Raw genomic sequence first — 25166 nt, 5'->3', positions numbered from 1 at the left:
GCTGGCAGCGCCGGTCCGCACTGTCCCCTCGGCCCCGCCTGACGCTGCCCCGCCGTGAGGAGCCGCCTGCGTGCTCGCCGTCCCCCAGCCCTCCCTCTCGCCTCCCCTGGGAGCAGCGCGGTGCGGGCGAAAGTTCCCCCGCCTCAGGTGAGGGCCGGGCCCGCCTGCCCGTGGCCGAGCCGCTCCCGCCCCCTGGCCGCGCACCCCTGGCTGGGGGCCGAGCCGGCCGCTGCCGCCGGGAGACAGAGACATGGCCGAAAGCCTCTCCTGGGAGCTCCGTGTCTGCACGGGTTAAGGCGTGCGCTGCGGAGAGGTGGAAAAGTTGCTGTTGGATTTCACTTCAAGGGAGCGGACAGAAAGCGGCGAAATGGATGACTTCCCCTCCATCTGCCTGCTGTCCCTGGCCATGCTGGTCGCCTGCTATGTGGCAGGAATTATACCCTTGGCAGTTAATTTTTCCGAGGTAAGACAACTCCGCCAAACTGCTCGTTGGTTGCTAAAGGAGGAACCAGAGAGGTCTCCCAGTGGGAGTTGGTGCCGTCCCCTTGTAATATGGCAACGCTGTTAAGGATGAAGCTTTATCTTTAAAAGTTATGAGTGCAGTATTAATTTTCATTCAAAACTGCTGTGTAAAATTATGCTTGTTTCACAGTGGTCATTTAAACTCGTCAGATTTGAGTCGAGTCTGCTACAGGTGAAGCGAAGTATCAGCACGTAGTGTAAGGACACGAGTAAGCGTGGCTATTCTTAGAAGCTTGTGTAAGAAATGGCTGAAGTCAGTGATTATCTCTTTTGTGCCTGTGGGCTACTCAAATTAAGGCTCTTAAAAACAATTCAAAGAACATTCTTGGAAAAACTTTGATTCACAATTTTACTTCACAGCTTGCACTGTTGAAAATTAAACCTTAGCTCTTTGATTACTATAGAACTTCAAGTTACTGCCCTGTGTAACTCAAGGCATTCTTTCAGAAAAATATCTTGGATAATAAGGTACTGTTAAAGGAGAGGGAGGGTTTGGTAGTTTGGGTAAGTTCCCAAACAGTACAGGAGTTCCTGATTAAACATCTTTGTGTACTTCTAGGAAATAGTTGTTGAGGTGGTGGCAGTTGTCACAGTCGCTGTAGGTTTCCTAATATCCTCTGATGCCCGAGGGCTTTTGCTCTTTCTGAATGATTATTTTATAGAGGCATGGTGTAGTGAGAGTTTAGTTGTGGTAGTAAGAGCACTCTTACAAGGGGTTCCCGTTTCTCTTGGAAAGCAAGCACTTTTAGGAAGCAAGGTGCTGGAGGAGAAATGTGCCTTTGTCCTCCATCAAGTCAGAGGGCTGCATGGAGTTTCAGCACTGCTTACCGTGTTGCTCTTGTTTTTTTAACATGCAAATGTATTTAGCAGAAATGGTTTGATTTCTCGTATAAAGGTGTATTCCTTTTGCCTGTGTATGTAGGCTGTTCTTATTAAATTTCTGTCTTCCCTACACCTAGCTATTTTGTACTGAAAAGGAGATGGAGATTTGCCTTGAAATGATAACTTGTTCTTTTAATGGATCTTTAAAATTCACAGGTGCCCAAGTGAAGGCAAGCTATACTATATATTTGCAGCTGTAATAAATCAGGATTACTTCTGGCACTTTCCTCTGTGTTTATGTGTGTATGCAAAAAATACTGCAGTATTGCAGATAAAAATAATGGTTTTTCCTCGTGTGTTACTATATTTTTGCAAAATTACTTTATGAACAGCAGATGTTGAAAATTTATCTTTTCGTGTAGATTGCCACTGTATGACAGTTTCCCAAGTGTAATTATTGTATGTGCAAGTTTACAGTGCATGTTTGTGGGAGCTTTACACTTGTTATTATTTCTTGCATTTTACTGTTGGAGTTGTCCCCAGTAATGCTGCAGCTGTTCCCTTATGGTCACATTTGGTTGGCTTTCAGGAAGCTGGGTGTGCATCTCCTAGAGCATCCTGCAGTGAGCCTGAGCAGTTTGTGTGGCTGCAGTGCATGAAGGAGAACAGGTGGCACAACAACGATAAGCAACAAGTGCTTTCCTGCTGTTCAAATGCTGCTCTCTGTCCCTCAGTGGTTAGCATTAGTGTTTTGGTGGTGCTCAGACCTCTCATTGAACAGGGGAGGTGATGGTGGTTCTGCCACTGAGTGTGTGCTGTGCAGTTGTTAGGGGATCTAAACTCTCATGGTTGCTACGTGTTACATGATAGGGGTTCTTATAGAAACTGAGTCATGGCCTCTGCTGTCCTATTACACGTTTGTGTAATTGGATTTTAGTATGTGGCTTTGACTTTAACCTGGCAGCATAGTCAGAAGGAAGTGAATTGATGAGTTTATTGGTGCAACAGAATGTAATTAGTTTGGGAGAAAGATGCATTTAAGCTTTTTGTCCCAAACTAGAATACAACTAGGAAGATAACTCTAACCGTAGCAAGTACTAAAAAACTATGTGGGGTTTTTATTTTTGTTATAGAAATTATTCCAAAAATATGAATAAAATCATTATTCTTTACTATAAAACATTATTTTATATATTGTTGTTAAAGTTTAATTGCAAATTCTCAATATTTATGTAACAAGTAACCCCCTTCCCCAACATCTGTTAATAAGGGAGAGTAAAGAAAGTATTTTCATTCTTAAAGATGATACTTGTTTTGTACTTAATTGCAGGAGAGATTGAAGTTGGTGACTGTTCTGGGTGCTGGGCTCCTGTGTGGAACTGCCTTGGCTGTCATTGTGCCAGAAGGAGTACATGCACTTTATGAAGACATTTTGGAGGGTAAGAATCAAACCCAGATGGCCTCATTCAAGATAACTTAGACTGTGGTGTGTTATGATATACTGAGGCTTCTTTTTGGAGTTTTTAAGAGATTGATGGAAGAACTTCACAGCAGCATGACACAAAGCAGGCATAGAAATGCAAAACCACTATAGGCATGATATTGCACATTGAGGGATATGATCATGCAGATTGATGACTCTTACTGAGTTATCCAATCATTTCTGGCTCTGGATACTGTACTGTTCCTGGAATAACAGCCTTTTATGACAGGTCATGTGTAGTGTTTCTTATTCTGGGGAGAGTTTAACTTCCCCTGGAACTTCAAAGGAGGTGTAAGGGTGCCTTTGGCAGAGAATGAAATTGTGGAGTATTCGCTGCTTTCTCTTTGTAGTTTAGACTGCTTCTCATTAAAGCAATTGCAGGAGGTGTTTTACAAATCCCTGCCCTAATAAGAATTTCCTCTGAAGCTGAAAAGCATCTTGGAATTAATATACTTAGCTGAAAATTATGGTTATATATTATGGTTATATAGCAATATGGTTATGGCTAATTTACACAGTAGGAGGCATTTCTTCTTGGGTAGTGATATACATTACAGATCTAAATCTCTGTGTTCAAGCATCCAGTTCTAGTCTGCTGTCACTGTTGTAACCATCTCATCATCTCTAATGAAGAGCTCAAAGTGAGCAGAGATTGTGTCTTGCAGGGATGTTTGTGTGGAGCATGTCTTACAGCCAAAAGCCTTAACAGACCTCAGTTTGAGATTCTGACATTGTTTCAAGTAGCCAGGGCTCATCACCTCTGTTGGGAGTATACTTTAAATTTTGGTTTTGCGTGCAAACTTGTGCTATGAGATGACCATTGCATGTATGAGATTTTTCCAGTACACTCAGAGTCATAACTTTGAAGGTAAATGGCAATGACTTCCTGATTGCAGGGGAAAGCACCATAAAGTTGATGCTGTATAGAACCTTGCAAACATCTGGTGTGCTGCTGTTGCTAATTTGGGATTGAGAGGCACCTGTAGTCCTTTGCTTTTCCTGTAGTTTTGTGAGTTTCTAAACTTCTAAACTAAAACTGGGTTTTGTGTTTCTAAACTTCTAAATTTCATTTTAGCAATATGCTGTAATGTATACTGTTTTAGCTTCCACTAAATTTATGTTGTTCTGCTTAGATTTAGAATAAATAGGAGATAATACATAAAATGATCCTTTATCAAGAAGTGAAAGAAGCTCTGATTATGCCTTTATACTATACTATAATTTGTGCACTCTGATGTCACATGTCTCTAATGAGCTGTAGTGGGTTTGCTCTCCATTCAATTTTAATTCTGAGTTGACTGGTTTCCTCTTGTAATGGCCCAGCCAGCAGTGAGTACAATTGCTGTGACCATTGGTGGGATTTAACACTTTTTCCCCAGATGGGGCATACTGTTCATGTCTGACTCACAGCTTGCTGTGTAGAGCTGCATGGGCTGTGGCTTTGTTTAGTCTATGGCAAAAACACACTTCACAGTACTGCAGTAGTAATAGCAGCAGTATTTACCTAGGGAAAAAAGAGTTTGTGAATGGCTTCAGACTCCATGTCTAACTCACAGTATTTTGTCTAACAACAGTCTATCTGAATTTTTTTTTATATTGCAAAGGGTCAGAGCTAATGGGTATGACAGATTTAACTACAAAAATTATTTCTAATATGTTTCCTGGTAAAGTAGGATATTCAAAATTAAACTTAAGACTATGAGAACAGCTTTCTGGGTTTTTTTTCCAAGTTCACCTATTTGCATAATTAAACCTAGAAAGATGCAGCTAGGGGAAACTTTGAGATATATTCATATAAGTGGAAAAACAAAAAAAAGAAATCTTTGTTTTCCCTCTTTCAGGTGTAGCTTAACTCTGGTTGCTTGATAGCGAGCATTTTAGTGTTTTCCACTGATATGGAAGTAATTTACTATTACTTCTGTATTTCCCTGTGGGTAAACAGGCTGTGGAATAAATAACTTCTGATTTTCAACCTTGTAGGCTGAGAGAAAATAGCATATCATGACTTGGATTATTCTTTGATTATAAACCTGTGTAGTGAAACCTTGGTTTGGGTGCTACTAGCAAATAAAATTCCTTTGCTGACTTCAGTCCTTTGTTTTAACTGCTGAAACTGTATAATCCCTGTCAGAAAGATTGTCCTGAGTTATACAGTTTTATGGCTTGAAATGATCTGAAGTAAAGTCAGCTTCATACTATAGATGGCAGAAATCTAGTGTGGTCCAAAGTAATTTTATTGATGAATATTGTTTAGCAAAGTTCTGTGTGAAATCTTTGCTACCAAGCTTATTCTGATGTGCTTTGACTGTAGCAATGGCATTGTGGCATTTTGTATAGTGGGATGAACATACACTTGTCTCATCCAAGAGGAAGTATGAATATTCCAGCAAGGCAGTGACTTGATAGAGTAAGTCAAGTTCTTGCTATAAGTTTTTAAAGCTTGTGAAGAGTAGTTGCCATCCAAAAGACCTTCCAAAAATGAAAAAACCATGGACAAGCTTTAATAGCTGGTGTAGGGAAAGGAAACCACACATCATTCACCCCCAGGGCTTGGACTTTGCGTTTCTGGGATGGTACTGACATTTGTAGGTCAGTGTGCTTGACTTAACCATTGTTGTAGTCTGTATCAGTGGGGTGTATCAATACTAGCTTTTTTGTATCTCAGCATCAGTTAATCTTCTTAAAGATGGTATTAAATCTTTTAGTGGATGGAGCCTATTTTATTTTCTCGCTCAAATGAAGGTAATGAAGTAACTGCCTGGTGGTATCTCGAACTGTTGACAAAACCGGCCACTTCAGTTAAAACAGGAATTATACAGCAATTTTTGTGAATTAATTTGTATTTAAATAGCAACCTGGCTTATAACATATTAATGCTTTCTTTGCTTTTCCATGCTGAAGATGTATGAGGAGAAACCAACCAGGCTTTGGTAAGAACATTGTCTGAAAAAGACCATAAGCAAGGACTTCTGTGTATTGTCCAGGAAAGTGTGAGGAAGGCTTTTGGCAGAAGAGGAAAGTGCCTGTGTGGTGTTTAGAGTGCTGATGTGTTTGCTTGCTGTCGCAGGGAAGCACCACGCAGCGAGCGAGATGCAGCACGTGCTGGAGTCCGAGAAGGCAGCGAACATCCCGGCGGCGCACGAGCACGGCCACGACCATTCCCGGCTGCACGCCTACATTGGGGTGTCCCTTGTCCTCGGCTTTGTCTTCATGCTCCTGGTGGATCAGATAGGCAGCTCTCATGTGCACTCTGCAGATGGTAAGTAAAGGCTCACTTCAGTTTGACTTGCTAAGTAGTCTTAATTAACACGTTGAAATTTATTTCTTTTAGTGCTACCAGGGTGTAATTTGTCCAGTCATGTCCAGAGTTTCAGAGGTACTTTAAAAACATAAGCCCTATACCAAGGTCCATGTGAAATGTTTATGCTGGAAATCTGTCTCAAAATTCACCATAATTTGAGAGCTTGCCTAATAACATGTATGAGCACATGTGGTGTAGGGGTGGAGGGTGACTTGACACTTGAATTACTGTCTGGTTTTAGGGGATTTCTTTGGCTTTTCAAAAAAACTTCAGTTAGTCTTATATTTGTTTTTCCTACTTAATTGTCTTGTATGTTGGTAAAATTTGCAAAGAACAGCAAGTTATCTTAAGCAAGATGGCAGGAATGATTAGATGTAAGCTCTGGTATTTCAGCTGCATAGCGGGACCTCCCACACAAGTCTAAAGCCTCACATACTTCAAAATACTTCTTGCTTTATGTAAAGATTTGTCAGCCTGCAGTTGCCTTTGTTTCCTGCCTGTGACTTTATGCTCAGAGTGTAGCTTGAAATGCACCAAAGGTGTTCTGTCATTTGAAAAGGTATTTTATTGTCTTTGGCTGCTCATTTTTTCCCTCACAGTGTCCTCTGATGCTGGAATTTGGCCCTGAAAAAATAACAAATTGATCTTAAAGGAAAAGTAAAACACATACAAAGGCAGTGGGATATGTTTTGGCTGGATTTCATCAGTTCACAGTGCAGCCTGTTTTTATGGGGATACTGTGGTGGGACAGATGAAAGGCCAGTGCAGGGGCTATGTCACTTGTGTACTCCTGAAGAAGTGTAAGTGGAGCCACAGCCATTAGTAGCTGATTTTCAGAGCTATTCCAAAGAAACACAGGCAATGAGGATGTCAGGGAGATGCAGGTGAGCAACTTCCTAAAAGATTCTTGGTTTGTATGGGTTATAACCCTTTTCTGTGTCTCTGATCATAGCAAGTACCAGGACAAGGCTGTGATCTGTGTTAGAGATACACCCTACAAAATAGGATTATAAGTGAAGTTTTATCTAGCCTCTACCTGTCACAGGAGATGTAACAGTGTTTTTGTAATGTTTTTTAAAGCAATTGAAGAAAAACACTTTTTCTTGAACCAATGAATGTCTTGTAGTTTTTTACCTTTCAAGTGATTAGGTGTTACTTTGTCTAAACTAGAAAAATTCAGTGGGCCAGAAGGAAGGTATGAAGTCAAATGTGATTCTTTGTGTTTAGTAATCAAAAAAAATCAAATCAATCCAAAACAATTGTAAAGGAAACGTTTTTTATTAATATCTCCTCCTGTTTGACATGAGTGCACCATTGCCATCATGCAAGTGCAGCTTGTGGAATTAATTACTCAGATGGCTTCCCCTTCATTCAGAAGATAAAGCTGACCAAAGGGGATGCATTAGTTTAGATCTGACTCACTGGGAAGCTACATGTGTGCCTGGGAATGAAGAGAGACTTGAGGGTAATGGGCAAGGCAGGAGGAAAGGAAAGGACTGGAATTTGTGTTTTGGCATCACTGCAGAGTTACAGCAGGTGTGCTTACAGCTGTTTTACAGAGCACTGGGATAATTCAGACATGGCTGCTCAAACTGTCTGAAATTAAACAGTTGAATAATATGCTTCTACACTTTGTAGGGCTTACCCACCCTGCAGTGATTCTTTGTAATGGTTTCACCACTGATTGTGTAGTGGTGGATATTGATGTTGCCCTGTTGTGCTGTGTAATGAGCTAACCTGCAAATGTCAGGCAATTCTGGTCAAAGCAGTGGGTCAAAGCAGTGGATCTCAAACAGCTCTGGCTGCATTTCTCCTTTGTGATATATAACATCAAAGGGAAATCTTTGCAACTGGTGCTGTGACAAGTAGTCTTTATTGTTTACTAGGAACTGCCAGGGAATAATCACTGCAACAAAAACTGATCCACCTGAAGGAAACTACAAACCTTGAGCTGTGTGGAGAAATATCATCCTGACTCTTGAAGCAGCTCTGAATTCTTGGGATCCATAAATAGCTTTTCTTTTTCTTGGTGGGGCAGACCTTTAACATTTCATTTGAGGAGCTTAAGAAAAACATCTGCCTCTGTCTATGAGAGAGATCCTGCAAATTGCAAAGAATTGTCCATGAGACTGTCACCTGTTTGTTGGCAAACTTCAGGTGATGTGAAGGTGTTAAGTGTCAAACTATTTTGCAGTAAATCTAATGCAGAAATACAGAAGCTTGTAGTCCTGAATACAACTGCCTGAGCAGCTGGGGGTGATATGTACAGTGATACTTACAATATTTTTTTCTAGCATAGTTTATTAATTTGATCTCTCTCATAACTGTTCTCATGACTGTTTCAGATCCAGAAGCTGCAAGATCAGGCAACTCCAAAATCACCACAACACTGGGACTAGTAGTCCATGCTGCAGGTAATGTGGGACCTGTTATTAGTCCTTGACAAGTATATGCATTGCTGTGTGGGTCATCTTTAGGTGGGATGGAGACATTTGGGTTTTGGTTTTGGAGGTGGCTTTTTATAAAAGAAAGGGAAAAAAAGGCAGGGAGAACTAAGGATCTTTCCCAGAATTAACTGAGAGCTCTGATGGTTCATGGAGTTTTATTTGGGTACAGAATTTTCTCTTTTACTGTTGACTTTACTCTTTTGTGTTTTCCATATGGAAGGTTGTGTGATGCTCACTCTCTGCCTCTTCAATTCCTTTGCTGACTCCTTTAGCTGCTAAATTTCAATACATGCTAACAGATTTGATAAGTTGCATGAAACACCTTTGGGTTTGCTTGTTGGTTGATGGGTTTTTAAAAATAATACTGATTTAAAACAATAGTATCTTGTAGGGAAAAAAGGACATTATAAGGTGGAGCACAAAGACTTGACTGAAACACATTTGGGCTGACTTGCAAGGACGGACTGCTAGTTGTGTGTTACAGTCAAGCCATGATCACATTGCGATTTTTCACTATATATGTATAGTATAAATGTGGTGCTCTTTCATGTCCTGCTGAAGGTTGTTGTCTAGATAAGTCAGAAGATGTTGATCAAAAAGATACTTCTCCAAACAAAGTGTGTATATATTAACGAGTAGTATAATATGCATTTTTTATATAATTTAGACAGTGTAATTATTGTAAGTGATAAAAATATTTACAGTAATATTTATATTTGAAAAATCATTTCAAGGGTAATAACTGAAAGTCTTGCAGTGCTTAGTATCTAAAATAGATTTTTTAATTAGAGAGGAAATCTCTTCTAATATAGAAGACTAAAACAACTAAACTTGTTACTTGTTCTAGTTTGAAGGAATGTGTCAATACGGAGTAGATTCCCATTGTGGTTTTTATGGTCTTGGGAAGTATGAGACAGCTCTTGTTGAGGCTTTTCTGATGTTCTGAAATGTTATGCTTAACAAACAAAGGCAAGTGAATCCTCTGTTGGGCTGCTATTGTTAATGGCAATTTTCAGTAATAGAGCTTCTTAAATCAACATGTTTTCTACTCTCAGCCTTTGAGGGGGTGGGGAAGCTCATGTAGAAGAATAATCTAAGAATGTGCACTCCTTTTTCAGCTGATGGTGTTGCATTGGGTGCAGCAGCTTCTACTTCTCAGACTAGTGTCCAGTTGATAGTGTTTGTTGCGATTATGTTGCACAAGGTGAGTCATCATCAAAAAAAATCTTCAAAAGTCTGTTAACACTCACAAGAATTGCTAAAGATCTACAGTTTCATTACTGATGTAATACAGAAATGTTTAATGCCATTGAAGTGTAGAGGTTAGTACAGTGTCAAGGACCACAAAGCAAGGGTATGAGCTATGAGAGAAGAGCACATGATTGATGCTGAGTCTGAGTGGGGTGCAAGTGAGAGACAATTCTGACTGCCTACTGCCTGCCTTGATAGCAGAGGTTGGGAAAAGTCTCCCAGAGGTAGAGAGGGAAGAGTAGCTCATGAAAAAATGTGTCAGCTTCACACTGACTTCTTCTGAAGCTGGTATGGTAGTGTTTATTTAACAAACAAAAAAACCCAAGGTTATCATGGCTCTAAGAGACATATTCCAAGAAATTCTAAAGGGTGAAACACAGAAGGAGATGCTAGTGCATTAGGAGGAAAAGCAGTTTCAGTCTTGGTTCTGTGATGCTCATCAGGAAATGAGGAGAATATTTGTTATGAAGGGTTTTATTGTTTGAAGGATTAGTCTTTTGAAACCACTGAATATCAGAGTACTAAATTACAGCAATTAACTTCTGCTTACCTCTGTTGTAATAGCTTCAACATCGCTCATATACCATTTTTGTATATGGAAAACATATAAAAAAAGGAAAACAAAAAAAAAAAATTTGCTGATGGTAACAAGCAAACAGTGGCTCTTGAAGATGGAGAGATCTTTGCTGAATACTTGTGTGAATGTGAACCTATTGGCTCTGTAGGCTCTAAACATACCTGTGCAGATGAAATTTGCCTTGTGGTAGCACATGCATGAATGATAGTGGTTAGTCATCAATTCATATCAGAAATCATACATAATTACATATTCAAAATGTTAGGAAATGCATATCTGTTATGTCTTTTCTTCAATGTTCATACAAGTAATTGTGGTTTGCATAACTTTGAGGATGGCAGTGTCACTGTCTCATCTTGGAGCTTAACTTAATGGCGATTGCCCGGTGGAACTTGCTTCTGTTATTCTTAATGTTCTTAAATGACTTGTGGAAATTTTAGAGGAGGAAAATTTCTCCTGTGAATATTTGGTAATAGAAAAGAAACTTCTTCTCTGGTGTCTTTTTTCTATTCTTTTGATCCTGTCTGATTCTTTTGTCTTTCTCATCTTTTTTTCACTCATGATTTCCTTCTATGTTAAAAAAAATTCTCTGTATAAAAATGCTTAAGGTATTTTAGTTTTATGTCTTACCTCGGAAATGCCAGGGTGGATTGCTATTGTTTTTATACAAGCAAAAGTGTAGTAAATTCTGTGAGTAGTGGGACATCTTTGCCTTTTGGATAAGAAAATAGATGCCAGCAGAGGGAGAAGGAAGTGTTTGTTTGCTTCCTGATGAGAACAGGAACGAACTAATCAAAAGAACTCAAGTCTTTGTTAACATGCAGGTTGACTCTTACTTGTCTTTGGGCAATTGTTTCCTTCCCCATGTTAATTGTAGAATTTTCTTACTGCAGATGAAAAAACTGTATATCTAAGGATGTGTGATAGTAACAGGATGAAAAAGGAAATTACCCAAATTGATGGAGTCTTAGGAATTATAGCAATTACTATAGTCAGAATGAATATTTTAGTATTTGTAACGACTACACAAGTACATGTTTTCTGATAGCCAGAACATGAGTTTCCATTAGGTTTGGTTATTAAGGTGGGGCAGTCTGCAGAATGCTCCTAATTTGGGTTAGCTGCAGTACGGAGTGCCTGCCCTGAATGTCTTCCAATTCAGTCCATTTCAATGTAGTAAGTTGTATTGCAACCTTTTCTCATTTTTCAGGGGCTTTGGGAGGTATTGTACTAGCAGTGAGTGTTGTGTTTTGCAGGCACCAGCTGCCTTTGGCCTGGTTTCCTTCCTGATGCACGCTGGGCTAGAACGAAATCGGATCAGAAAACACTTGCTGGTCTTTGCCTTAGCAGCACCTGTTATGTCAATGGTGACATACTTAGGACTAAGCAAGGTAGGTCCATGGTTTTGTTCTGCCCAAAATCTACCTTAATGGTGAAGTCTGGGGAAAGGACTGTGACATGAGTTTCATATTACACAATTCCAAACTGCTTGAGATATTCAGCAGAATAAGATTTAAGAAAAGATGATGTAAAGGTAGCAGTATGAATGCACAAAACAAATAATAATCTATGCATTTCACATCAGAATCAATGACATAACTCCTTTATAGAGTTTGGTATAGTTTTTTTAAAAAAAATCTGATTTCTCTTTTTTTATCCTTTTTGCTGCTCCCCACTGAGGACAATTTATTCAAATAGCTGGTTTTATGTGATGCCTATTTAAATAAGTAATTTTCAGCATTGTTGCATGCATTCTTCTTTGAATATGTAGGTAGGAAATAATCTCCTCTAGCGTCCCCCACCATCCCAGAAGTGGTCCTCTATTTTCAAAGTCTGTGTCAGAAGCTGAGTCCTCAGCTAGAACAGTCTTTTTGCCTTACTCCATAAAGCATCGCTGTGTCTTGGGTCTGTACAGCAAATGGTCTGTGAAATGGGACACTGCACATGAGTTTATCATCTCTGTCCAAATTAAATGTTTCTGCTTCTCATAGCATGTCCTGGGATGCTCCTGTATTTCTCAGCTGTGGTGTGTCCTGCTGGTGACATGTTGTGGTGGACATGTTGTAAAGGATATAGCGTGGTCTCATGAAACTCAAGGCACGAGAGGAAAGATTAAATAAATCATCTGGGCTAATCCTTTACTTGCTGGATAGGATTTATATTTGGTGTTATAGTATAAAAGCAGAAAAAAAGGTTGGGTCTGTAAATAGAAAAGAGAATTCTCTTTGAGCACTGTTTTGAAGTGTCCTCATCAAGGGTGGGGTTTACATTTTGCCCTTCAGAAAGAACAGAGAATTGATAAGGCATCAGGGCTGTCACAATGGTTTTGTAGTTCCAGATGATGTATCTTTCTCTTTGGAAAAATGACCTGGGAGTAAACACAAGAACTAAGATTACACCTGAGTTGGAAAGCATTGAAGAAGCATTTGAATCTGATATGCATGGGTTTGCGTTTCATTGCATTTACTGATGTGTAGCATATCTTAATCTATTATGAAGGTGAAGAGGTGCTCAGTTTTGATGCAGAAGATGCATTTCTTCATGAAGTTTGCATGGAAATGCTGGAAATGTTTTGGGTATCTACATACAAATGAAATATTTCATGAGTGATGTTGTGGGACTTCATTCGGAAGAGCAGTGGAGAAGATATTTAAAGGTTGATGTCTTATTTGAACCCCTTGTTCAGAAAAAGGGAGAAAAAAAGTCAACCTTGAGCATCCTCCCTAAAATTTGTGGCTTTGCAATATGAATTTTATTTTTTTTCAAAACCTGTTTGGTACATTGGCTGTGAGCCGATCAACAAGATGCTTCAGTAGACTCTGACTTCTTTCCTTTTCTGAGGGTACTTTCATAAGGGTTTTTTCTTTCGTAAGTCCAAAGAGTAGTAACTAGCAGGAGGGGTGTCTTTCTGCTCCCCACAACTTCAGGGTGCCAGTCACTACATGTAAGGTGCAAGACACAAAAAAATCACACTAAACCATTGTCATTGTGAGAAGAGACTTGATTGAAATCCTACTGTTCCTGGATACTGGGAGATTTTTAAAATTTTTATTACTGATTGAAGAACTTCTGCTTATTCTCACTTTTTTTGCTCTTTGTGTTTCAGAGCAGCAAAGAAGCCCTTTCAGAAGTCAATGCCACTGGAGTTGCTATGCTGTTTTCTGCTGGGACTTTCCTTTATGTTGCCACAGTTCATGTTCTCCCAGAAGTAGGAGGAATTGCTCATAGCCACAAACCTGAATCAACTGGAGGAAAAGGACTCAGTCGTCTGGAGGTGGCAGCCCTAGTATTAGGGTGCCTAATTCCTCTAGTTTTGTCCATTGGACACCATCACTAAACACTCAAATTTCAATGTTCTCAATAAGACATGAGCAGTAAATGTCTGCTGCTCCCTTTATCATTCTTTTACCCATCATTCATCCCATCCACTTTATGGAGTTCAGAGGGAATCCTGATTGCAAAATGAGGAATACTGGGAAAGTTTTTAGTGTAGCAAAATGTACTTTGGCAGCCGGACACAAATTCTCTGTAACTTTCTTTTCTGAAGACATTTGCTATTTTAATTGTTACTTCTGGCCCTATTCTCAGGGAAGATGGAACTTGAAGTTTAAGAAAGGTGAGCAGGGAAGAATATAGCAACTCCTCACAAAATTGCAATCACCAAAGTATCCTGCAGTTCAGCTTTCACAGCTGAGAGCAAAACCCAAGGATGGCTGCGTTGTGGGAGGTTGAAGTGTCGCTAATGAAGAAGGGGGCTCTCCCCCATCGGTTCTACATTGTCCTGGTAATGCTACTGGCCCTTGTGATGCTTGTCACTAATTGTACTGCAGAAATGGGCTGCACAGGGAACTCTGTATAACACTGCTGCTGTCACAGAGGTGTCACTTGATAGGAAAGAAATTATGTAGACAATGTGTAGGATTAGAGGAAGAAATCAGCTGGTTAAGAAAGTGCAAATGAGTTTTGCAGTGTATTCCATTGTTTAAGACAAAGGATAGAAGAAAGGAGAATTGTGTTTTGATTGTTATTCAATTGTTAATAAATTCTACAAAGGACAGTTTCTTGGGAGATAGCCTTCTGCCAAGTCATTCAAGTCAGTAGGAATTATGTTTTGGCTACTGGGATACCCTAATGCTTCTGTTGAGAGAGATACCCATAGTGCCCTTTGAGATAGAGTTCTGGGCTCTGAGGAGTAGAAATCTGATGGAGACAGCTGTTGAGGGACCAGGGAACTTTACTAGCTCATTTTCAAAAACCTGAACTGCTGAAATCCGTGGGGGGCTTTGTGGGTTTTTCACTAAATAAAGGTATTATGGCTAACAGAACAAGATGTTTAGTTAAGTATTTATGCTGCAGATAGACTACAAAGTGTTTCTAAAGGAGTTCTGGACAACAAAAACTCAAACCCACCAAAAACCAGTCTGGTGGGTTCCCAGTGGACCTGTTAGACATTTAGCTTTTCCTTTGGGAATTGTTCATTTGCCTTTTACCGATAAGCGTTTGTTTTTGTGAATCTACTGGAGGACTTTCTGCCAATTGCTGATGTCTCTCACTAGAGAGGAGTGGGAAAAGACCCCTCTGTTTTCAAGGCACAGATTTGTCTTACCAGACACTATTTCCCTTATGTAAAACATGTTATACTGTAACGTGCATTGCAAAGTCAGGAATGTTTGACATGCACAGAATCAGCATAAAATTCTTTCTTTAGGGGAAAACTTTTTAATGCTGGCCCCCTTATAAGCTATACTTTGTCTGCACTTTTTGAAGATAACATTGCCAAATCTGTTTTTCTTTTTGTTGTTTTTTTTAAAAAAGAATCTTAAAGAAATATCTTAACTGAAGTGCTTCTTGTTTCCATATGAATGACTGTGACTGTTTGTCATGCCATTTATTACTTAAACTGCAGAGCCCATTGTGCCTCATAATTTCTTTAGATTTTTGTTATTGTCCTGTTTGTCTGTTAGTTCAGAGAGTAATGGGTATGGCCTGTCTCTTGGGCTAGTGATGGCTTTGTCTGTTGGCTCTGTAACAATACTGATGAATCCCAGGATTGAACCTAGTATTGATTCCCAGGAGTGCTTGTTCATTTGTGTGTTTTACTGTGTAAGATCAATGCAAAATTATTAGAAGTCATATTTTCCCATAAGACAGTATTTTCAGATAGAATTAGTGCTTCAGACCTAAACAAACTTTTTTTTTTAATATTAGACCTTCAATATTGTGTTCTGAAAAGCCACTGCCAAATTAGTTATGTGGATGGGATCCTCTTCTGTGTGCTTTTCGATTTTTTTTTTTTTTTGGTCTCTTTTGGTTTTGGGATTTTTACAACATATGTAATGCAACTGGTAAGTTACTGGTTTAAAAAGTTCAGCAGGACAGATTCCTAACACATGCAAATAATACAAAGGGATGTTTACTCCAGAATTCTGTTCTTCCTGATTCCCTCTTAATTACCTTCTTCCTTAATATCTCACTATTTTTATTTGTGTTTAAATTTCCACGTAACCATTTCCAAAAGCTGTAGGGTTTGCAAGAGCAGGAGATAGCTTAGTGCAACATTAGGTGCTTGCATTTTATGAAGCAGTAGGTTATTATTCTTTGACCTCTTCCTGACACTTGCATCCCCACCCTGGGAGATGACACCCTGCCTGAATTCCCCTTTAGTCTCACTTTGTGTATAACAACAGCAGTGGTTGACAGAGGCTTCCTGTTCCATGCCATTTGTTCCCGGCTGCAGCATGTGGATAGGACCTTTTCACATGGATCAGTGTGTATTGGTGAGGGTGTGGCAGCCAGATTGTCACTGCTGACACAACCTCTGGCATATTAATCACAGGTGTCACTGCTGAGAGGTCTTGTCATCTTTCCATTTTCCTGTCCTCACATCATGTTTCCAGTTTCTGGGGCAGCAATCAGAAATAGTAGTACTCAGTTTAATGATTCATGAAGTATAGGGGCCAAGTTACAGCAGCAGGTGAAGGAACTTGAATGGAAACATTGGCAACTCAAATTCGGCACAAAAATTCTAAAAATGTACATTTTGGCATTTGGTTAAGTGACAGAAGACTTTAGTGACTTTTATTTTTTCTCTACCCATTTAGAATTAGCAACAGCATGTTGTTTTGGCTGCCTGTTATCACTGCATTATTCTTTTCAATTTGTATTTGAAATTGCAGCGACTAAAGAAGCTTTTGATTATGTTGATAGGGAAAATGTAAATTTTATATTATCAGACCTTTCCAAATTTTTAGTACCAAATGGAGGATTATTTTCTTGACGCAGAGTATTTTAATGAGTTAAATTAAATGGTCCATTTTATTATAGCCCTTTCTATCTATCTCCCCATCTGTCGCAGTAAATACAAGCATTGCGTGTAGTCAGGGCCATCTGGTATCATTTTCTTCTCCTCTGGAGACCTTGGTGCAAACAAATTCCTCTTACTCTCTTTGTAATAGCCTCTCTGACTGTTTTTTCTTCTGTGAGGTAGGTGGCAGTAGGTTTAGCAGGTAAATGCTTAAACCAAGTGCCAGCCATGTCCCACTTTCCTTCTGTAAGTCCCTCTAGGAAATCCATAATCTTCTCATCACCTGTTTCTTTTCAGTTAATGATTTCCTAATTGATAATAGGAATTGGACTAAAGCTGTTACTGCTGATCCTCATGTCTTCAGGTACTGCCCCTACTGTTCTTTTATTGTTCCTCTTATAAAGAAGGGAAATATTTCTTTTTCAGCACTCAATGACAGAGGCAGAAGCTGCGCTGACATTAAATTAAGTAAGGATGACAGAGCTGTCACACCAAGACAGGATTTTTTGATTGTTTTGGCTTGTCAGGTGGCTGGGTGTTAAATACAGAAACCCACTGCTGGCTCCAAAGAACTATTTCCAGGTGGATTATATAAAAGCTAATCTTACCCAAGAGGCCCAGGAAAACCACTGTGTTTATTCAGGAACTAGTTCAGAGCCTTCAAGGAACTTTGACAGTAGCAGGTGTGTCCATGTGGTATCAGCTGATTGCAGAAAAGAGAGATGTTGTGGAATAAATGCTCCTGTTGCTCCCTTCCTGTTCTGTGCTGGCCCTTGGGAAAAGAGAAGGAAATTGTACTTGTATTCTATTGAGGGTGGAAGGAGGAGGAGTGATTGCAGTATGGTGGGAAAGTTTATGATGAATATCGGATTCTTTACCACAAATTTCAGATTCCTGTTCACATCAAACTTCTTTTAAATTTTTTTTCTATATTGTTCTATCTCTTAGCAGCCTTGGCTTTCCAGGGAAAAACATTGTGTGGTCATTGCTGTTTACCTTACATGTTTCTCCATGTCTGGAACTGTAATTTTAATGTCTTTTTTCCAAACCATTTGTACACAAAATCATTCCATGAATGGCTGCCTTATAATTTTTCCACTTTAATTGTGAATGGTTAAAATAATATTGCCGTTTTCAATTTGTTTTATTATATTAAATTTTTACTAGGTGCAGTGCTTTGGAGTTGGCTTGTCATTTACTGCATGGGGTTTTCTGACAGCTCTAATAGAAAGAAATACAGTCTTAAATGGGTGCAAGCGTTGCAGACAGTGTTTTATTTTTGTGGGAGTGTGTTTACTGCTCTTCTTCATGGTGTCTGAGCACCTCTTGCAAACCTGGAATGTGAAACTGCACGCTGGGAGGCAGTGTAGCAGGTGGATTTTATATGGCTCTGAATGTGTTCAGAGGTATTAATGCAGAGATGAATTGACAGCTCTGCTTGAGCAGGGCATTTGGCAACTCGTGTCTCACAGAGTGTTTAGGAGCTGGCATTGCCCTGATGCTATCTCCTGCACCCCCAGGAAAATCTCTGGAGCTTACAAGGCTGAGACCTCTTTGGAGGGTAACAGGAAGATGATGGGCTTAAGGTTGCTCTAGACCACTGTAAAAAGGCTTGAGGACCCTTTGGAACTAAAGGAAATCCTCTTTTTTCCATCCTGTGCTCTCAGTCTCTTGTTAGTCCCAAACAAAAAATCTGACACTGTCTGGCTCCATCCCCTTTGCACCCTTCTCTCAAGTATTTGTATACATTGATGAGATTTCTCTTAAAGCTGCTGAGTTGACATGGTGTATAGGTATTCTCCATACTTTCCAGCTGCCCTCTGAGCAGGACTGGGGTTTAGACCTGCATTTTCAGAAAAGAGAAAGGGGAATGGTGCTGTTACAGGATGAGTGATGTATGCATTTACAAACTTCATGCATCTATTTAAGAGACAGCACTTAATGGAGATGATTCATAAGCAATTCATTTAAAAAATGGATTTATGTTTTTCCGCTGTGCTTGCTGTCTACAGACTTATCTAAGATCCTGTCACACAGTGTTTTAGCTCTTTCACTCCAGCAATAAGCAATCCTCTCAGCTTGTTGCTTGTGTTTGATTTTTCTAGTAGTTCATAGGACTTGTGTCTTGAAGAAAGTGTAATCTCTTTATACTGGCTTAAGCACAGGAGAATATGATTAATGTAAAGTCAGGAGGACTGAAGCAAATGACAGAGGTGCTGTTAAAGCTGGTACAAGCAAATGTAAAGCAGTTAGAAGGGAAAGCCAGTATTTTTTCCAAGCAGACTCTTGTTTTTTGGCAAGTAAAATTCAGTTTTAATGGTAAAGCATTATGCAGTATATTAGCATTCTTTTAGTGTATTTAGTAAACATGTCACCTCTGTAACTGGAGATTTAATCACTGTAGCCTGTGGTAAAGCCTTTTGGAGATGTGAGGAAGTGGTTTGGGTGAATTTGTTTACAAACTTAAATTTAGGAGCTGTGGTGTTGCAGGCTTCCTGATGATTGCTGTATAGTGTTCCTTCATTTGTTAAGGAAATAAAAATGTACATCAGCATTTTTATGAGCAACTCATTAGGGATGAGCACAACACTAAGATGATGAGCTGTCATCTATTGTTCCAGCTGACAAATTAAGCCATTCTTCTACTGATATGTGCAAGCCTTATCCAAGTATCCCTGCAGGCAGAATTGCACAACATTCCACCCTCCTTATCACAGCACTTGTCCCCTTTGTCTGTGATGTTGAGAGATTAACAAACTGTTATTGTGGATGGGGGTTAAAGAAAAATGCCTCCTTCAGAAAAACTTGTAGACCTAATAAAAATTAAGCTGTATCATGCTGACTGACACCAAAGCCACATAGTATTTGGAAACTCTAAAAGCAGAATGACATTATTAGGGGAAAAATGCTTATTGTGCATCAGTGTGCTCAGCCAGTATCTGAAGTGGTAGTTAACTTATGATCTATGATTATAGTTATGTTGGAGTCTGTGGAGGTTAATGGGCTTCTGCTGTCTGAAGAAACACTTTCATTGAGATACCCTTGGTCACACAGGGTTGAAGAGGCCTGCTGACAGCCCTGCTTACAAGCCTTACTAGTACTTCAGGTGAGTCTTACTGTTGCACCTCGTACTCAAGTTCCCTCAGAGGGTGATGCTATCAGTAGGATGAGTCGAGTTGTAAGACTGCAATGGATTTCCCATGTTCTATTGTCTCTTTGATGGAGAAACTGAGAGGTGACTGATCTTGAACAAAACTTTGTACCCCTGGTATCTCCTCTGTGCAGACACTTCACGTGAAGGTGACTGAGTACAAGTGGATGACTAGGCATCTGGGAGCTTTTCCATGTTTATCCCTACAATCTAAACTTCAGCATTATGAAAAAAGCCTCCTCTGCAAAAGCTGTGTGGCAGCATGGATCACAGGAGAATAAAAGGAGATGGCCCTCTTAGCCTCCTGTATGTTGTAGAGAGCAAAGTCTTCAATGCCCTTCCTTGCCAGACATTTTATCTTTCATTTGGCTGCTCGATCTCCTCATCATTGCACGGTTTGTAATACAGCTGTCATGGTCTGCTGCTATGATAGATGGCAGCAGTAGATCTTTGTGCCTCTGTACTTAGATAACCACTTGAGAATGTGGATAGGAAGGAGGCAAGAGGTGTCTTGTGCCTGCCCTGTGTATGTTTGCAGCACGGTCCTGACCTTGCTGGGACTGGCTGGATGAGCAGGACCAGGAAGGAGGAACTTGAAGTGGTGGCTGCTGGAACTAGAGCTGAGGGGTATTGTATAGGCGAAGGGTGTGAAGAGCACTGGTGGTGCGGGCCCTGCGGTTTCCACTCCTGAATGAAGTCCTAATTGTAGTGTCTACTTTTTAAGGCCTTGCCCTCAGTGATCACAGCAATGGTAGTTGTAAAGGAAGCCCAGAATGAGTATGCAAGAGCAATTGTGGTCTCTGTGCATGTGTGAGGCATTGTACAAACTTAAGATCAAATAAAAATGGGGGTTGGCCAGTTTTGTTTTCATGGATGTGTATTTATTGTTTAAAAATTAAGCCTATGAATTTCCTTGTTTTGATCAAAGGGTAGAAATTGGTGGATTGCAGTCAATATTGATACCTTTGCAGTTAAAAAGCACCTTTTGGATAGAAATCCAGCAGCTAACCTGTTTTTAGAAACTTGGAGAATTCAGATATACTAACTGGTGTTGAAACAGCTAAAGAGTATGTTTCTCCAGAATGGGCAGCCCTGGATCTCATTTGCTCCTTGCTGGATTGTTTTGTCAGATCTGAAATGTGCTGGTGGTTCTCTGGTTGTTTGCATGCCTTAATATGCAGAGGTATTACATTTCCCCTCTTTCATTATTCTGCCAAGGAAATGCTAACAAATCCTTCTCTTTTGCAGGACTTTTTTGGCTGTCCATGGTACCCGAACTACTGCCCTGGTATATGTATTCTTGTGATGTTCTGGATTTACTACCAGTGTCACACAGGAGGAACAGTGGCTGAGGGAAATCAAGTTACATGCTTAGTTTCAGAGAATATTCTGAGTTGGAAGATACCCGCAATGGTCATCAAAGTCTAACTCCTGACCCTGCACAGGACAACCTCAGTCAGATAAGCAGCCTATTTAACTACTGAAGCTCCAAGCAATTTCTGTTTGTCAGCCATGTGATCATTTTGTAGTATTTAGGCTTGATGGGGGGAAAAACTGGTGCCTTGCAGGAAGCCTGTGGTCTTTCTTTTGGAGGAAGCCTTCAAAGATAGCTGACCACTCTGATGTATTCTGAAAAATGGCTTTTTAGCAGAAAACTTTGCTTATGAGAGTAAATGAGTTTTCTTCCAGAAGAGATATCTTAGTAGGATTTAAAAAAAATAAATTTATATTCTCTTCATACTGAGAGAAATAATCATTGATTAGCGAAATAGTCATTGGTGTCAGTTCCTGAGAAAGCTACCTCCCAAAAGCCAAGCTATGGGGCTGGCTGCTTGCTATCAAATCCCTTTGCTTTGGTAAACTGGTATCTTATTTTCTGTCTTCCTCCAAGTCTCTCAAAGTGTCTCTATATCCACAGCAAATAGTTGGATTTATTATGATTATTGTTTATCCTGGGCCATCCAGCATGGATCTGAGTGTGTTTGAAGGGCTGGGACTAGTGAAAGGCTTTGGCTGGAACAGGTCACTGAGACCATGTAGTTCTTACCAAGGGATGATAAATGGGGTTATACATCTCTAAGGGTGATGTCTGATGGGGTTGCAAATCTACAGAGGCACTTGACTTTAATACCACTTGCTGAGTAACTTTTCTTTGAGTTCTGCAGAACAGCTCCACCTTTCCATCTGACACTGAAAATTTAATCATTATGCTAAAGAAAGATGCTGTGTTAGTGTATCTCACTAGAGGTGAATTGATGGTAGTTGCTTTTCTACGTAAAATAACCTCTGCACACAGCTGTGCACCTAGGAAGCATCCCTTTGGGGACTACATGTGACATTTTGTCTCTGCAAGAATGATGTATCATAAATGAAACTGGAGCTACACTTTACTTCTCCACATTGGTTGGATACCTGCTAATAGCTCCCATGATTGCTAATGTTTCTCAGGGTTAAAAATGGCTATGGAGCCTATCAGAAGCTGTAAAAGCAAAGGGAATCTGCCTTACTGGAATGTAAGATCTGAATCTCTCCAACTCCGCAGTGGCTCTGATCCATCTCAACTTACTGGCCCAAGCCCAAGAAGCAGTTTGTTCTTTCTGCATAACACAGTATTGTCAGGTTGCCCAGACCATGAAAATGTAACTTTTCACTTAAAAAAAATCCAAGCCTCCTCAGCAGCTGAAGTTAGTATGTGTCTCCTTAAACTGAAAGGGAGCATCTTTGAGCTGGAGTGGCCTGTGATGAAGGCACACGGGGTAATTCTTGGGCAGTCCTTGTGCAGGGCTGAGTTAGACTTGATGCTGCTTGTAGGTCCCTTCCAACTCAGAATATTCTGTTAGGAAATGTTATTTCTGTATAGCTTGCACTGCTGTCTGCTTCAAACGTTTATTTTTAGCAAAATTTTATTGGCTTGATGTGTAGGAAAAAATAAACACAACATATTAGTAAAATAATTGCCATACTAGTGCAGCCTGTTGCTCCAAAGAAAGGTTTTTTGATTGAAGGTCCAGTGCTGTCTCTCAAGGATGTACAGATGTGTTTCCCCTTCATTAGATTAGTACACACATAAGGGAAATGTTAAAAGAGCCACTATTACTACAAATTACTGTGTCCAGACACCCGCAGTTGCAAAATTCACCTTGCTGGTATCTATTGCCCTAGCGTTGCTGGCCTGTCACTTGACAAAAGCAAGTTGCTCTTTCCCTCCCCTGGCCTGTTGACTTTAAAGAACTTGCTTTAACTACTCAGTGCCTTGCTTGTCTTAGAGGCCTCCAGAGGAAAAATAAAATTCACTTTTTGATGTTCAGAGCTAGAAACCTCTTTACTCTCTTAGTCTGTGTGAGGTAAAAATAAGAAAGAATGAAAAATAAGTAAAGAGTGAAAATCTGTCTCGTGGCAGGTCGTTGCTGTCAGATCTTTGCATTGTTGGTGCAATACAATGGCAGGAGCACTGGATCATTACATGGGAGCTCTGTGGCTTTTCACTAGACATTTATACAGTTAAGTGAGGCTGTAGGGCCCAGAATAATTTTTACCCTTTGTGCAACATAATTTGAGGGAAAATTTTCCTTCTCCTGGTTATGAGTAGTATTTCCTTCTTGGTGCTGTGTACAGAAGGGCATCTATTGCATTAATGCTTCTGTTCTGCAATGCAGTATTGTATTCAAGAGTTAGTGCTCAGGTGAGATGGAGGCAGTATCTGCTGCTCTCTTCTCCACTCTCTGCCTTAATGTCACTCTGAAATGGGACATGTCCTGCTGCTCTGGGAATGTCCTGTCTGGGATGTTGGTCAAAGCCAGGGTGAGAGGAAGTAACAAATCATGGTATTTGCTGGCTCTCTCATCTATTGATCAACTGTGACTTTTATCAGGGACCTGCATCTCTAATTTCTCTGATAGTGAATGCAGCCTGTGAGCCTGAGGCAGGCTGTCTGCATCTCCTGTCTTTAAGATGCTCTGCAAGTGCCTCTGTACAGAGCTAAGTGAGCCCATGTCCTGTGGTGTGACCTGGCCTACAGCACATCCCAGGTTTCTGGTCGGGGGTGGGGAAGGACCATGTGTCTGCACTGTGTTTCTTCTGAACAACTGCATTGGGAAGGGCTGGCATCCAACAGTTACAGCATCAGAATCTATTCACATGGGATGGCACAGGTTAAATCAGGAGCTGATACCTCAGCATATATGGCATACATGCCATACAGCATGTACATGTCTGCATTTGTTATGGGATATCCCAAAACCACAGATGGTTTAGCAGCTGGGATTGTTCCCTGAATTCTAATCCTGGAGGGGAGGCAGGATGCAGTAAAGAACAATATGAGGATAAACTAATTTCCTGTGGGCATTGAAAAAGACAGGTTCTTTTGGAGAACTATGTATCTGTAGAGGGAGAAGGAGTTTCAAGGGAGAGACAAGGACATAGTACTCCCACAGCAACCTTTTTAATCAGGTTCCCTAAGCAGGAGATGAACACGGACCTGAGCTGTGTGACGTATTCCTATGTGTCTGTGTTGGGGCCAAAAAGGAGCTGGTACCTGAGAGGCAGGGCAGAGGCTGTTCTTGCCACCTCTCCAAGATGCAGCAAAGCATGAAGGCAGGCAGAATTGTATGCTCTAACTTTGATCAGCAGTGGCCCTTCAAGGCAGAGCAAGGCATGCAGTGTGGACACTGCCCAGTCCAAACCCAGCAGCCACGTGAACTCTCCCCAGGTGGGCAGTGCCAGGCTGGCACAGCAAGGCCTCCTCACCCTCCCCAATGACAGAGGGAGTCTGATTGAACTTGCTGGCTCCCACTCACTCTGCCCCAATTTTCCTCAGGACAAATGAGAAGAACCTGTCTCCAAGTGCAAGATTTTGGGAATATGTGTCAGAGATGCCTGTCAGTAAAACATCCGTCTTGCCCTAATTTCTGCATGGAGTGCTGCAATGTCGAGTGAAATAACCTTCCAAGCTGGCTCTGGTGCAGAGGTATTTTGGCTTATGTTATTGCTGAGAGCTTTCTTTCTGATGAGCTCTTTCTGCCTCTCTGTGTTTCTGATGTCTCACTCTCTTCACTCTTCTTTTTCCCTTGGGCTGGGATGTGTGCTGTTTGCAATGCATCAGGAAGTAATACGCAATGAGAAAACTCTCATCATCTGTGCATCAGGGAGAGAATTACTGACTGAGTGCTGAGCAGTCAAGTTATTGATTCAAACCAAAGCCCAGTCTCTCTGTCTGCTGGGCTGGTTACATCCTGCTGGTTCATTGCATTTAATCGGATTCCCTGAGCTGCCACGCAGAGGGGGTGAGTTAGAACCAGATCCATCTATA

The 25166-nt window shown here is 40.5% G+C and overlaps 1 protein-coding gene across 1 annotated transcript; it reads left to right on the top strand.

The window, feature by feature from the left end:
- The first annotated feature begins 20 nt into the window (after window positions 1–20).
- SLC39A9 (solute carrier family 39 member 9) lies at window positions 21–17879 on the top strand. Its single transcript, XM_059474090.1, has 7 exons — window positions 21–463; window positions 2675–2783; window positions 5895–6086; window positions 8474–8542; window positions 9694–9779; window positions 11660–11794; window positions 13510–17879. Exons 1-7 carry the CDS (start codon window positions 368–370, stop codon window positions 13738–13740), a joined length of 918 nt encoding a protein of 305 aa, XP_059330073.1. The 5' UTR covers window positions 21–367; the 3' UTR covers window positions 13741–17879.
- The last annotated feature ends 7287 nt before the right edge of the window (window positions 17880–25166 follow it).

This window comes from Ammospiza nelsoni, chromosome 6, assembly GCF_027579445.1.
Source record: "Ammospiza nelsoni isolate bAmmNel1 chromosome 6, bAmmNel1.pri, whole genome shotgun sequence".
In the NCBI taxonomy this organism is placed as follows: Eukaryota; Metazoa; Chordata; class Aves; order Passeriformes; family Passerellidae; genus Ammospiza; species Ammospiza nelsoni.
The sequence above is the reverse complement of the archived record's forward strand: the minus strand, read 5'-3'. Positions and strand labels throughout refer to the sequence as shown.